Source organism: Aotus nancymaae, unplaced genomic scaffold, assembly GCF_030222135.1.
Source record: "Aotus nancymaae isolate 86718 unplaced genomic scaffold, 86718_ANA_hifiasm-v0.15.2.pri h1tg000076l, whole genome shotgun sequence".
NCBI classification, from domain to species: domain Eukaryota; kingdom Metazoa; phylum Chordata; class Mammalia; order Primates; family Aotidae; genus Aotus; species Aotus nancymaae.
The window spans coordinates 7986493-8001942 of NW_026988491.1; the positions used below are offsets into that span (position 1 = coordinate 7986493).

Here is a 15450-nt window from a genome sequence, read left to right on the forward strand (position 1 = left end):
TGGCACCTGATGCTGTGGAATGCACAGATCAGTTCTGTTCCCCAAAGATATTGGAAGATGAAGGCCAAATGCTGGTTGCAATACTGTGGCCCAAGCCAGAGAATCCATGATGACTGATTCTTCCCCCAAAGGCAGGGGGATTTTGCTCTGTATTCTGTTCTTTCAGAGCTCTCTCTTCTTCTTCTTTACACTATTCCTTCCTGGGGTTTTCAGTGTTCTTCACTTTAGGTCCTGAAGCTGCTTGTGTCTGGGTCAGTGGTTTCTGAGCACCCTCTAGAGACAACAGAGAGATTTGTTCCATTTGAGAGAATAGATTTTTCTCATTATGAGTTGCTGGATCAAATGGGATGTGTAGGAGCAAGTGAGGTGTGGAGGGAGGAGCAAGAGAGGAGGACCCAGCTTCCTTGGGCTCAGCCCCACTAGCACTGGTCCAGTGCAGCTGCCTTTTCCTATATATACAATCTTCAGGTGTCTCTGAGACAATGAGCAACCCAGGATTAAGAAAAAGATTCCCTTCTCTTCCTAACACAGGTGGCCAGGTGAGAGTGTGTCTCAATGGGAATATAACTGATTCTCTAGTGAACTCTGAAAAAGCTGATGACTCAAGTCCAGAGTTAAACTCACTAAAGATGATGCATAAATTACCTCTTCTGACAATCCAGGTGACATGTCTTGCTCAATCCTCAGAAAAGAAGAGAGGTGAGTAATGTCCCCCAAAGATTTACATACCCTAATCACTGGAAGCTGTGAATGTTACCTTATATGGCAAAAGGGACTTTGCAGATGTGATTAAGGATCTTGAGAAGGGGAGGTTATCTTGAATTAACTGGTTGAGCCCTAAATGTAATTGCGAGCATCCTTAGAAGAAGGGGCAGAGGGAGATTTGACTATGGAGAGGAAAGGAAATAAGATGATGGAAGCAGGGACTGGAATGATGCCTTGAAGATGGGGGAGAGGTTGACACACCCCAAAATCCCAGGCAGTCACCAGAAGGTAAACAAAGTAAGAAAATGGATTCTCTCCCTAGAGATTCTACAAGGAACATGCCCTACCAACACCTGACTTTCAGCACAGTGAAACTGATTTTGGACTTCTGACACGCAGAACTGTAAAAGAATAAATGTGTTATTTTTAGCCATTTACTTTGTGCTAATTTTCTATAGCAGCCATAGGGAATAAATAAATATAGGGGTTAATGTCTCCACACTTTTAGTTTATATCATTTGCCCCTTTGGAAGTTGACCTGAATTGCAGATATTACATCCTTTTTGTTGATATTAGGACTAAGGAAACCCAGCTTGTGTGAGTTTTTTGCACTTGAGTCCACTGGCAATTGTCTACATGGGATGTCAAAGCTTGGGGAACAGCCAGAAAATCTCATCTGCTGATGTTACTCCAATGTCTAGCCTATATTATTATGGAATACATAATATCTAGAATTACTCTTGCATTAAAAGCAAGGTTTTCTATAAAAAGAATTTAATTTGGCTGGGCGCGGTGGCTCACGCCTATAATCCCAGCACTTTGGAAGGCCAAGGCGGGTGGATCACGAGGTCAAGAGATCGAGATCATACTGGTCAACATAGTGAAACCCCGTCTCTACTAAAAATACAAAAAAATTAGCTGGGCGTGGTGGTGCACGTCTGTAGTCCCAGCTACTTGGGAGGCTGAGGCAGGAGAATTGCTTGAACCCAGGAGGCGGAGGTCGTGGTGAGCCGAGATCGCGCCATTGCACTCTAGCCTGGGTAACAAGAGCGAAACTTCGTCTCAAAAAAAAAAAAAAAAGAATTTAATTTGTGTCTGTGTTGCTAAATCAGGAAATAGTGCACATGAGGTGAAGCAGAGGAGATAACCTAGCTGTGATTTTTTAGTAGAAGAAATGCATCAGCATTGTGAGGCAATCTTATATATGTTGAAAATAAAGGCCGGGCGCGGTGGCTCACGCCTGTAATCCCAGCACTTTGGGAGGCCGAGGCAGGTGGATCACGAGGTCAAGAGATCGAAACCATCCTGGTCAACATGGTGAAACCCCGTCTCTACTAACACAAAAAATTAGCTGGGCATGGTGGCGCGTGCCTGTAATCCCAGCTACTCAGGAGGCTGAGGCAGGAGAATTGCCTGAACCCAGGAGGCGGAGGTTGCGGTGAGCCGAGATCGCGCCATTGCACTCCAGCCTGGGTAACGAGCGAAACTCCGTCTCAAATAAATAAATAAATAAATAATAAAAAAATAAAAACAGAAACAGAGAATGTACAGAACTAATTAAAAAGTTAAAGTTTTTACCAAATCAGCTTTAGATTTAAAATATGTGTGTATTTACACAAAAATAAAACATTTAAAAAAATAAAAAAGAAATATTAACAGCATTAGCCCATAGACTTGTTATGAAATTAAATGGAATACTATACATGAAGCAATTAGCAAATAAGTACATGCTAGAATTACTTCATAATTGATGGTATTTAAAGCATATGTTGTGCTTTAACTTTTACATAAATAAGAAAATAACATTTTTGAAAAAGCGAGGTTTTCACAAATGTGTGGCCTATTGAATATTTTAATTCTGTAACCACGACATTGTTTAAACTCATGCCACTTAAAATGCTCCTCATGCTTGGTTACTTATACAACAAAATGACATAATTGTACCTGAATGTAAAAGAGTACATTGCTTCCTTCATGGAAAGTCTTTGTTTGAAACAAACACTCAGCTGAAGTAAATAGTGTAGCGATTCATGGCTCTACTAGTCTCTATTTCTTCCATGATAGTGAATAGTTCATGGACTGACAGGTGATCTGTGGGTGTCACCTTGGGCAGTCCTGCTTCACCACAATGGATCATTCAGTCTTCATGGTTGAGATCTCAGCCCCGTTCTCTGTCCCTGGCCTGGCCAGTGTCATCCCTGGCCTGGTCATTGTCAACCCTGAGCCTGGTCCATTTGATCACAGTGGATCACCTGTGTGCCTCAGCCTCACGACATATCCCAGCACTAGCAACATGAACACCAGTGTCTTGAAGGAGCACTCTAGGGCTTGCTAAGTTGGTTGGGACAGTGAATAGAATTACCAACTTATAAGGTTATATAAAATTAACCGTTTTCCAACTGTAGGACTTGCCAGTAGCTTTTATAGCTAATGTGCATTGTAAAACTGGAAGCTACACTTAAGTGTTCCCTTTTTCAGTTTTTTCATGCCCCTTGTTGATGGAACAACCATGGACCCCTCACTGAGTCAATGGTCTACCAACCAAGTTCATGGATGGGACCAGAAAGTTCAACCCTATTCCTGCTCTGATTACGGCCTGGGCTAAAGGGGTTTCTGCCTCTAGCCCACAGCAGGGCTCCTGGAACTCTCCTCATTTCTCTCTGATGCCCCTCTCAGGGCCACCATTCTATCCTCACTAGGCTCCACATCCTTCCCAGGCAAGCAAGAACTGCATCCCAGGAATCCCTGTCCAGGGAAAACTTCCTGCTGCTCAGGCATCAGGCTCAGGTAGCTGCTGGCTGCATACCTCTCTGACATGCCATCCCACTCCGAACATTCCATCCTCTCAGCAGCCTCCACCTCCTCGGTGGCCTCTCCTGGGGCCAGCGCCTCTGTGACTCCCAACCATGCTCCTGTACCTTGATTGTCTTTAGGCTCTCAGCAGCATGCACTGTGATGTCTCTGAGGTATCATCCTTATGCACAGCCTTCATGCCAGCGTTTTCTGGGCTTGTGCCTCTGCAGCCAAAACGGAGGAGGAAGCAAGGATGAGGCAACTCAGCAGCCAGGGACAACACAGACTCTGTAACAAGGGGAGGGCAAAGGACATAGCCTTTTCTAGAACTGAGAAGTCCTGAGCACCACATCCTTGCCTCCATTCTGAAAGGTCTATTTATTACACCATTATCAGCTTCTGGGACCTAAGAGGCTGCTGCCAGGAGAGGGGTGGGAGCCAGTCTGGAAGAGGCATCTGGTCATTCAACTGCAACCCAAAGGCACAACTGCCACCCCAGACAGCCAAGCCTGGACAAGGGCAGTGGGACAGCCAGTAGCTAGGAGCTCACACTGTCAGGGAGCCTGCTTGTGTTGAGACCTCAGCTCTACACTGACTGTCTATAGAGCCTGGGCAAGTTGATTAACTGCTCAGTGCCTCAGTTTCCCTAGCTCTAAAATGAAGATAGTAATTGTGCCTATCATAAATGGGTGTGAGTTTGGCAGTGCCTGGTGCATTATATTAAGAACAAGTGCCTTATACATTGTGGGTACCTCTTAGAGGAGAGCCATCAGCGAGCATCCAAGGGAGCCTGGAACCCTGCATCCTGCAGGTGCCTGGGATCCTGTGCCCAGGAGAAGCCACTCCCCCACAAGAGTACCACCTTGCCATACATACAGTTCTTTGTGCAGGTGTCATAAAGGAGCTGTGGGCCTCTCTGGGCTCTGTCCTTCCCTGGCTGGACTGTAGAGAGCCAAGAACCCTGCCTTCTTAAGCCGGGCCCTTTTCTCCCTCCCTCCCCCAAGCTCACAGCCTCCTCACCACTCAGCCTCAGACTCTGGACTAATCTCATTATGTCTTTTATCACTGTTTGCATCAGGGGCTGCAAGAAGCTCAGGTCACCCTCCCCCACAGCCCCGAACCCTCCTTTTCTGACCCCATCTGCTGAAACCTTTCCTCTGAGCCCTTGGGAGACTACAGGGCAGCCTCTCCCTGGAATATTCTCTCCCTTGCTCTTTGGACTGAAACCTAGCTCTCCCTTGAGACCTGCTTCCCCACCCTGGTGCCCTGAAAGCCTCACTGGAGTCAGACAGGTCCTTACAGACCATCTCCTGCACCCATTCTGAGGGGCCTTCTGGTTCCAAATCCTTGCACAGGTTCTGTGACTGGGCCTTCTCCCTTTTCTGGCACCACTCCACCAGATTGCTCTTGTGGGGCACAGTGTGGTTTCCATCTGGCTGAACCCAAGCACCTGTCATCAGGCCTCATCTTTCTTCACCCATAAGCATTTCCCCTCAGTGGATCCTCACCACTTCCCAACCTGAAACATTTCCAGGAAACGCACTTATTCTCAGTCTTGGTTCTTCAGTCACACGCTATGGTGCTCTTTAAAAGACTGATAAATATCATGGTGCTTTTAAGCCTTTAGGGAAGTGGAAGGACACCAGGGGCTGCTGTGTAAGTACCTCTCTGCTGTACCAAGTAAGATTGGGAGAGGAAACTGGACCACCAAACCACATCCCATCACTGGAGACCTCCCCTGGCCCGCACTCATCTTGGGCCTCCCTGTTCTCTCCATGTGCTACTGGGGCGCTGATCAGGTAATTAGTGATGCTGTCACTGAACTGACTCCCTGTGGGGACTGGTTGTCCTTGGTACATTCCAGGCTCCACCACAGTCTGTGCAGCCACAGGCAACTGTGGGCCTGGCTGCTCTCTGCCATCAGGTTTCCCTTCCATTTTTAAAACTTCATAAGAAATCCTATTTAAAAGCAGTTTCTCCCACAGTCCCACATAGAACACATGAACTGTTTTTATTTCTTTCTTATTTTCTATCATTGTCTAAAAACATTTTTTTTAATGACGTAAGACCCAGTTTTGTTGACTGTATCTAATTTTAACTTATTAAATGAGAACTTTTTTTAAAGTCTAAAAACATCAAGTATTGGCTGGGGCGGTTAGGAAACGTATATTTTCATACATTGCTGAGAACGTAAGTTACCATAGTCACTTTGGAGAATAATTTGTGGTGTCTCAACAAAGCTCAACTTATTTCAAGGATACAAGATGGAATTATTATTTTTTTATATTTTATTATTATTTTATATTATTTATTATTATTATTATTATTATTTTATATTTTATTATTAATTACTAACCAAGTCAATATAATTCCACATCATCAGAGAAAAGGAGAAAAACCATATAATTCTCTCAGTCGATGAAGAAAAAAAAACTTGATACAATTTAAAAAAATCCATGATAAACAATCTTAGCAAACTAAGACTAGAAAGAAACTTTGTTAGTCTGATAAAGGGTAGCTACGATAAACTGACATCAAATATTTTATTTAATGGTGAAATACTCAAAGCCTTCCCGCTAAGACTGGGAATGGGAGAAGAAGGCCTGATGCCTCCACTACAACTCAAAGCTGCAGTAAAGATCCTCACACCAGTGAGTATAACAAGGCAAGAAAAAGAAACAAAGTAGAGAGTTTGGAAAGGGAGAAAACAAAAAGGTAATTTCTTGACCTGGTGCTGGTTACCAGTGTGTGTTCACTTCGTGATATTTCATCTGTCTTTGCACTGTGACTTGTGCACTTTTCAGTAAAACATTTATTACAAATACAAAATGAAAAAAGATATAATCAATCTCTACTCATTGACATAGAAATCTGTCTGTAATATGGTACCAATGGTGGAAAAAAACAGGCTGTAACACTTCATGTTATGATTCTATTAAATGCATGCATATCTTACATTTTAAAAAGTTTATATAAGGAAATAATATCTTTGGAAGGATATACACAAAAATGTGTAATAGTGGTTGTCTCTGAGGCAGTGAGAAACTGAAGGTAACCAGTACTTCATTGGGAACCCTTTTGTTGACTGAAAATTACAACTAAAAAAACAAAATTGTATGTGCATGGGTTCCCACGGTGACTACTTTGAAGAACAACATTCACTTTGGTGTGTAAGAAGTGGTATATTTTTAAAAGAAAACAACTATTTTATTTTCATAAGAGTTTACTTATTTAAAAAAACTAACCCAAATACTCAAATTTTAAATTAAATTTCTAAGCAAAGAATATGTAATTATTTAGAGGTATAATTGCTAACATTAAACAGTATATTCCACCTGCTCCTAAAGTTTATTTTATTTGAATGCCATTATCAACTTTGAAGCTGGACTTGATAGGTTTTTTTAATGTTAATATTTAACACTAGCACACAATTAAACACAATGACTTACTGTGTTTTATACTTGATAATTGTGACACTCAAATTAGTCACTGCTTCCCAGTACATTTTAAAATGATCCATTTTGAGGGGGCTGTGCCTGAGATGTATTTTATGTCCCTGCAACACAGCACTGAGCACACTTCATGGCATGCTGATGCTTACTGAATCGTACAACTGAGGACTGGGTGATTCTGTTTGATTCTACCTGTACTTATTCCAAGAGGCTCAACAACATGCTCTCTGGAAGCATAATCCTTCAAATGCACTCATCTATCCTTTCAGTAATTTTTCACTTCCTCAGCCAAGAGCTTCTCCATCTGGGTTTCTGCAACACCAATCTCAAATCCATCAAGCAATGGGTAACAGCAACCCCACTAAGCTCACACGCCCAGCTGTGGAAGCAAACTTCATTTTACGGCAAGTCTACTTCACCACTACAGGCAGTATAGCATGTTAGTTTGTAGATTAGTCTTTAGTGTTAGAGAGATCCAGCTCTTGGTTGTCTTGTGAATGATTTACTTAACTGAGATACACATTCCTCATCTATATAATGAATATAATCAAATTAATTATGCCTCAAAGTGATTGTGATGCTTCAAGGAGGCAACATAGAGAAGTGCCCATATAGTATCCAAGACCCAAATTTATATCAGTTATCCTTTTCATTTTAATAACAAGCAGCTGCGTTTTGGTCATTCCCCCTCAGAGAAACCCCATAGCCATTAGTAGTCACTTCTCTTTTTTCCCCAACTCCAATACCCCTGGCCCTAGGCAGCCACTAATCTATTTTCTGTTTCTCTAGATTTGTCTACTCTGGCAATTTCTTTTTTAATTTAAATTGTATTTTAATTTCCGGGATACATGTGCTGGTTTGTTACATAGGTAAAAGTGTGGCATGGTGGCTTGCTGCACCTGTCAACTCATTAACTAGGTATTCAGCCCCACATACATTAGCTATTTATTCTGATGCTCTCCCTCTCACTTCCCCCCAAGCAGGCCCCAGTGTGTGTTGTTCCCCTCTCTAACATTGTACACATTCTAATACCACTCCCTTCCTAGTGACAAATCTAAGTGATGAGTAAGGGAAATTCTTTTGCTTTTGTCTGGAGAAGCTCCCTGGCTTCAGGTTCCTGATAGGTGTTAGGATCTGGGGTGTGGTGTGAGAAACAGATGGCTCCATGAAGAACTGATCATCCACTAAGGTTCCCGGAAACAGCCACATCACTTAGATGGTGTGGGGTTGTGTGCAGGAGGGTTGGGAGGTAAGTAGTAGTGAGTTAATATGTAGTGATTGTGAATGTGTCTGTCAATATGCGTGTTTCCCCTTGAAAATGTGGACCCACATGCACGCACAGTACAGGTGTCACTTTTTTTGAATTCCTGGCCTATAGTGATCCTCTCACCTCAGCCTCCCGAGTCATGTGATTCATCTAATAAAAAGGAAGAAAAAATCCACAACAACCTACACTTTCACCACAGCTGTACCTGAAGGCCAGTTTAATATCCAGTTAGTTATTGTGGGATGGAAAGGGTACAGAAGAGAATGAATCCAGATTTTGACATCCTAAATGAAAGAGGCAAACATAAATCCAGAAATGGGTCCCAATGTTGATGCTCTGTGTTATTTAATGGTGTCACTTCTTATTCTTCCATAAGCATCCTCATAGTTTTTGGGGATGCTGACCTATGGCTCAACCACTGTACCGCTTCTGGTTTTCTAATATTACCAAGGGAATAACAGATCTATGTGAAGTGCACAGCAGAATCTCATCCTCATCATGTTTTCTTTTGTATAATTGCAGATAACATCACGGGAGAGAGTAAACAGTAAGTACCATGAAATAACTCACTTCATGAGGGACCAACTTGCTGCTTGAGTGTATAGAAACCTGATTCTGGGATCCTGCTGGGAAGGAAGATTGGGGGTCTCCTGAGAGAAAGTGATTTTGCCAATATAGAACTCTGGCCAGAGAGGCTGTAGGAAGGTTTGTCAACCCAGAGCAAAGACCAGGGAATGATGTATGAGGCAACATGGCTTCAGCTGGAGGAGGAGGAGTGGGTGAGTCACACTTTCTAATGACTCGACCTGATTTTTTTTTTTTTTTAAATACAGAGTCTCACTGTCACTGAGGCTGGAGTGCAATTGCATTATCTTGGCTTCCTGCAACCTCCACCTCCTGGGTTCAAGTGATTCTCCCACCTCATCTTCTCCAGTAGCTGGGACTGCAGGTACTCACCACCACAACCAGTTAATTATTATGTTCTTAGTAGAGACTGGGTTTCAATATGTTGGCAAGACTGGTCTCAAACGCCTGACCATGTGATCTGCCTGCCTTAGCCTCCCAAAGTGCTGGGATTACAGCTGTGAGCCCCTGCACCTGGCCTAAATCTATTTTCCTAACAATGCTAAAGTTAAGTTTCTCCCAATATTCTTTCTGTTTCTATAGTACAGTGCCTTTCTGTATTAACCGGTCTTAAGGTGACTATTTCACACTAACAAGGTAGTCCGAGCTACAAAGCCAAGGCTGATTCATATCTTTCTGCCTCTCTCCTTTGCCTTCCTTCAACACCAAGGAGAATGGTCCAGCAGCAGCTCATTCCATGCTTGTCAACCACCCACCTCCATATAATTCAGCCCTCTTTGACATCCCCCAAGGCTCCTTCTAAGATTCCTCAGCAGCAACAATGTACTGACTGTCACTCTATGTCCTCCTAGCTCCTGTTCCAGAGCTGGGGTGTGTGCACTTGAAAACCTGAAGGAAGACATGTCATCTGACCTGCTAAGCTACATTTCTTTGTCTGGAAGACAAATGTCTTTTTCTGAGGCTTCTAGAATATTAATATCAGTTTTGACTGTCATCGTGAATCAGGCCTCAGTTGGTCATGGACTCTAGTGACTGTTCACTAAAGTTTTAGAGTGTTTTCTCAACTAATATGTGATACACTGGGAGGCTTTTAAATGACAGCATCCATTATCAGCTGTAACTCATTGATTGACAATGTCAGTCAAAACATGGCATCACTTAACAAACTGTCTGATGGTGACCATACTTCTCAGTAGCAACATTTTTCTTAAAGAATAATTTTGTATTTCCCTGCCAACATGGACACTTGCTAAGTATTCCAAGAAAACCCCCTGCCTTTTCCACATGCATCCTCTATGCTTTATTTGGCGGGAAGTAACTTGATCACTGTTTGACATCTGGTTTTCTAATGTCACCAGGTGAATGAAAAACCTGTGCTAAGAGTACTCAGGATGACCTGATCCTCATAGTTTCTTTATTTATTTTTATTTATTTATTTTTTGCCTCTTATTCCAGGTAAACTCTACAACTACAAATCGGCAATGTACATATTCTTTTTTTAAAAACAGCTTTATTGATAGGTAGTTCAGATGCAAACCAATTCACCCATTTAAAATGGGTTATTCAGTGTGTTTACTATATTTACAGGCTTGTGCAACTATTGTTACAATCAAATTTTAGAACCTGTTCATTCACCCTTAAAGAAACTCTGTTAGTAGTCACTCCTCTGTTTTTTCAACCCCAACACCCCTGGTTCTAGGCAGCCCTAATCTACTTCCTGTTTCTATAGTACACTGCCTTTCTGTGTTAACTGGTTCTTAAGGTGACTATTTCACATTGATGAGGTAGCCCTAGCTAGACAGCCAAGGCTCTTTCATTTCTTTCTTCCCCTCCCTTTGCCTTTCTTCAACACCAAGGAGAATGGTCCAGCAGCAGCTCAGTCAAATATGATATTTACTTAATATTCTAGAAGCTTGTCAACCACCCACTTCCATACACTCCAGTCCCTGTCCACCCCCAAGCCTCCTTGTGGGATTCCTTAGCAGCAACAATGCACTGACTATCACTCTCTGTTCTTCTAGCTCCTGTTCAAGACCTGGGGATGTGTGCACATGAAAAACTGAAGGAAGAGATGTCATCAAACATAGTCAGCTGCCATTTCTTTGTCTGGAAGAAAAATGTGTTTTTTCTGGGGCTTCTAGAATACTAAGTGAATATCATTTTTGACTGCCATCGTGAATCAGGCCTCAATTTTTCATGAATTCTAGTGACTGGTTCCTAAAGTTTGGGAGTATCTTCCCAACTAATATGTCATACACTGGGAGGTTTTTAAATGACAGCATCCATTATCAGCTGTAATGCACTGACTGACAATGTCAGTCAAAACATGGCATCACTTACAAACTGTCTGATAGCAAGCATATTTCTCAGTAGCAACTTTTTCTTCTTTAAAAATAATTTTGTATTTCCCAGATGACATGGACACTTGCTAAATATTCCAAGAAAACCCACTGCCTTTTCCACATGTATCCTCTATGCCTTATTTGGGGGCCAGTGACTTGATCACTGTTTGACATCGGTTTTCTAATGTCACCAACTGAATAAAAGACCTGTGCCTACAGGACCCAGGGTGATCTGATCCTCATATTGTTTTTTATTTTCTCTTGTTGCAGGAAAACACTACAGCCCCAAATCACCACCATAAGTATTCTTTCTTTTAAACAGCTTTATTGACACGTAGTTGACATGCAAAACAATTCACCCATGTACAGTGTGTGATTCAGTGTTTTTACTATATTTACAGGGTTGTGCACCCATTGTTACAATCTAATTTTAGAATCTTTTCATTCCCCTTCAGAGAAACCCCATAGCCATTAGGAGTCACTTCTGTCTTTTCCCCAAGCCCACATCCCTGGCTGTAGGCAGCCACTAATCTCTTCCGTTTCTCTACATTTGCCTACTCTGGCTATTTCTTTTTTAATTTTTATTTTAAGCTCCGAGATACATGTGCAGGATGTGCAGGTTTTTTATATAGGTAAAAGTGTGGCATGGTAGTTTGTTGCACCTGTTAACCCATCACCTAGGTATTAAGCCCCACATACATTAGCTATTTACCCTCATGCTCTACCTCTCCTGCTTCTCCCCCAGCAGGCCCCAGTGTGGGTTGTTCCCCTCTAACATTGTACACATTCTAATACCACTCCCTTCCTAGTGACAAATCTAAGTGATGAGTAAGGGAAATTCTTTTGCTTTTTTCTGGAGAAGCTCCCTGGCTTCAGGTTCCTGATAGGTGTGAGTATCTGGGGTGTAGTGTGAGAAACAGATGGCTCCATGAAGAACTGTGATCATCCACTAAGGTTCCCAGAAACAGCCACATCACTTAGATGGTGTGGGGTTGTGTGCAGGAGGGTTGGGAGGTAAGTAGTAGTGAGTTAATATGTAGTGATTGTGCACGAATGTTCATTGCAGCACAGTTTACAATAGCAAAGACCTGGAACCAACCCAAATGCCCATCGATGATAGACTGGACAGGGAAAATGTGGCACATATAAACCATGGAATATTATGCAGCCATCAAAAATGATGAGTTTGCGTCCTTCGTAGGGACATGGATGAACCTGGAAACCATCATTCTCAGCAAACTGACACAAGAACACAAAATCAAACACCGCATGTTCTCACTCATAGGCGGGTGTTGAACAATGAGAACACATGGACACAGGGAGGGGAGCACTATACACTGGGGTCTGTTGGGGGGAAATAGGGGAGGGACAGCAGTGGGTGGGGAGTTGGGGAGAGATAGCATGGGGAGAAATGCCAGATATAGGTGAAGAGGAGGAAGGCAGCAAATCACACTGTATGTGTGCATTTGTATGCACCTATGCAACAATCTTGCATGTTCTTCACATGTACCCCAAAACCTAAAATGCAATAAAAAAAAATAATAAAAATATGTCCCAGTAAAAGTTTTACCATACAAAGCCTAGGATAGGGATATCACAAGGCTAATTTTACCAATAAAATTGAAATATATTAAAAAAAATGTAGTGATTGTGAATGTGTCTGTCAATGTGTGTTTCCCCCTGAAAATGTGGACCCACATGCACAGCACAGTACAAGTGTCACTTTTTTTGAATTCCTGGCCTATAGTGATCCTCTCGCCTCAGCATCCCAAGTCATGTCATTTATCTAATAAAAAGGAAGAAAAGTTTCAACATCACCATACACTTCACATAAGTCATCTCTTTTCTCCCCCACCACAGCTGTACCTGAAGGCCAGTTTAATATCCTACTTAGTTATTGTGGGATGGAGAGGGTACAGAAAGGAATGAACCCAGATTTTGACCTCCTGAATGAAAGAGGCAAACATGAACCCAGAAACGGGTCCCAATGTTGATGTTCTGTGTTACTCAACTGTGTCATTCAGGCATGGGATAAGGTGTCCTCACACCAGGGAGTTCCAGCATGTATGTGTACACCTGGAACTGTGATGATATATAAACATGCCAAACATTGCCCATCATCAAACGGGGCCTCAGTGGTCACATAACTCAGGATAGCAGAAGGTACATGTAACAACAGGCATTAACATGGACATTACTGTGAAGTACATATAGAAAGCCCAAGGGTTCTGGGGTTGTTCCTCAGCACTTGGTCAAAACAGGGAAAAATCAGGAAGATATTGTATTGTATTGAATAACATGACCACCTCAAGCCTCTGAATTGCTCCAATCTATGGCAGACAGACAAGGGTCAGTGCCACATGAGAATGCAGAGGACAACATTGTTGTTAGCCTGGTGCCCATCACCAGGTAGTGAAGGTTCTGGGAGCTTGGCCTGTTTGAATGAAGCCTGATGTTTAGTGAATCTCCTCAGGGAGAGTGACACAGAAGCTGCTTTGGCCCCTGATCACAGGGGCCCAAAAAGGTGTGTGCACACACCATGGTTCCAGAAGAAGATTTAAAAAAGGAAATCATGATGATTTATAATTGTAGCATTTAGTATTAAATTTTTTCATGACCTATATGAAAATAATGTGTGATAAATGATTTGGCTAAAATGGAATCAATTTCACCCATAAAATGGGCTTTTAACCAAATGCTAAATGTAAGTACCAGCATGATTGGGCCCTAGAGTACTGACATGGTCTTGAATACATTCAGAAAATGCAACTGGTTTAGAAGAGCTTCAAAATGTGTGAGAGGCAGAGAGGTACTCTTCCACTAAAACTTAGTGTAACTTTGAGTTTCCATTTTGGGTTGACTCCTTTGTGTTGCTGCATGATGCCTCTAGTACAAGGCCAAGACCTCCATGTCTGAACCCTTTCCTGCTCCCCTTCCTTGCCAGCCCTCTTCCACCCAGGGAGATGGCCCAGCATCAGCTCAGTCCATGCTTGTTAATCAACCACCTCCATACACCACATCCAGCAAAGCTTTCTGAGTGACTCACAGTTACCAACCACCAGGGTGCTGAGCTTTCCTCTGTGTCCTTCCAGTTTCTTTGGACAACTATGCCAGCACTATGAGCCTAAAATCGTGGGAGGAAGAATATGATGAAGACTATGTAAGACTCCTTTTCTTTGTCTTCTAAAGACATTTTGCTTTTCTGATTTCTTCTCAATTAATTTTGATATGAAAATCTGACAATGTACATTATGTGTACAGCATATACAGTTCTCTTGTGGGGGTAAAATTCAGTGGGAGTGTCTTCCCAACAAATACGTGATTCACTGGGAGGTTTTTAAATGCCAGCATCCATTGTCGACTGTAACACAGAGGCACTTTCCTCAACATGTTTTCCTCCTTGGATTAAGCATTGTGCGTTTGCCTATTAAATCAACTTTAAAGGTAAATTCTGTGAATAAAGATCTTATTTTTCCTTAAGCATTCTCATAGTTTTTGGGGATGTTGACCTATGGCTCATCCACTGTACTGCTAGTTTTCTAACATTGCCAAGGGAATAACAGATCTATGTGAAGTGCACAGTGAATTTTATCCTCATAATGTTTTCTTTTGTATAATTGCAGATACCATCCCAGGAGAGAGTACATAGCAAGTACCATAAAGTAACTCACTTCATGAGGGACCAACTTGCTGCTTGAGTGTATAGAAACCTGGTTCTGGGATCCTGCTGGGAAGAAGGATTGGGGGTCTCCTGAGAGATAGTGATTTCGCCAGTATACAGCTCTGGCCAGAGAGACTGTACGAAGGTTTGTCAACTCAGAGCAAAGACCAGGGAATCAAGTGTGAGGCAGCATGGCTTCAGCTGGAGGAAGAGGATGGGTGAGTCACTCTTTCTAATGACTCATCCTGATATTTTTGTTTCAAAGGCTGGATTCTGGGGAGCATCTTCAACATGAAAGAGGATGATCCCCAAGGTAGGGAACTACTTTCCAGGTAGGACCTGATGGGAAAATGTTCCTAAGAGCCTTCAGGTTATCCCTGCTGCTTGAGGGGCTGAAGAAGAGGGTGTGAAATTAGAAAGAAAATGAAAATATGTGTGAGGTTTGGTTTGTTTTTTTCAAAGTTTGTTGTCATAAAGGTAGAACTGTCTCTCTGGGCTATGAGGGTGCTGTGTTCATTAGAGATGATCTTTGCAGTATGCCTGCTCTTTTCTGCCCAGTGAAACATCAAAACTTTTGGTTTGGATTAATCAGCACTCCTTGGGATTGTGCACAAGGGATGTAGGGCTGGGCATTGAGTGTCATTT

General features: G+C 42.4%; 1 protein-coding gene across 1 annotated transcript; it reads left to right on the forward strand.

The window, feature by feature from the left end:
- The first annotated feature begins 617 nt into the window (after positions 1–617).
- On the forward strand, positions 618–11343 carry LOC135271307 (E3 ubiquitin-protein ligase Itchy homolog). The gene is made up of 4 exons (XM_064368330.1): positions 618–699; positions 8740–8764; positions 9051–9166; positions 10824–11343. The coding sequence occupies exons 1-4, from the start codon at positions 630–632 to the stop codon at positions 10949–10951; spliced, it is 339 nt and encodes a 112-aa protein (XP_064224400.1). The 5' UTR covers positions 618–629; the 3' UTR covers positions 10952–11343.
- The last annotated feature ends 4107 nt before the right edge of the window (positions 11344–15450 follow it).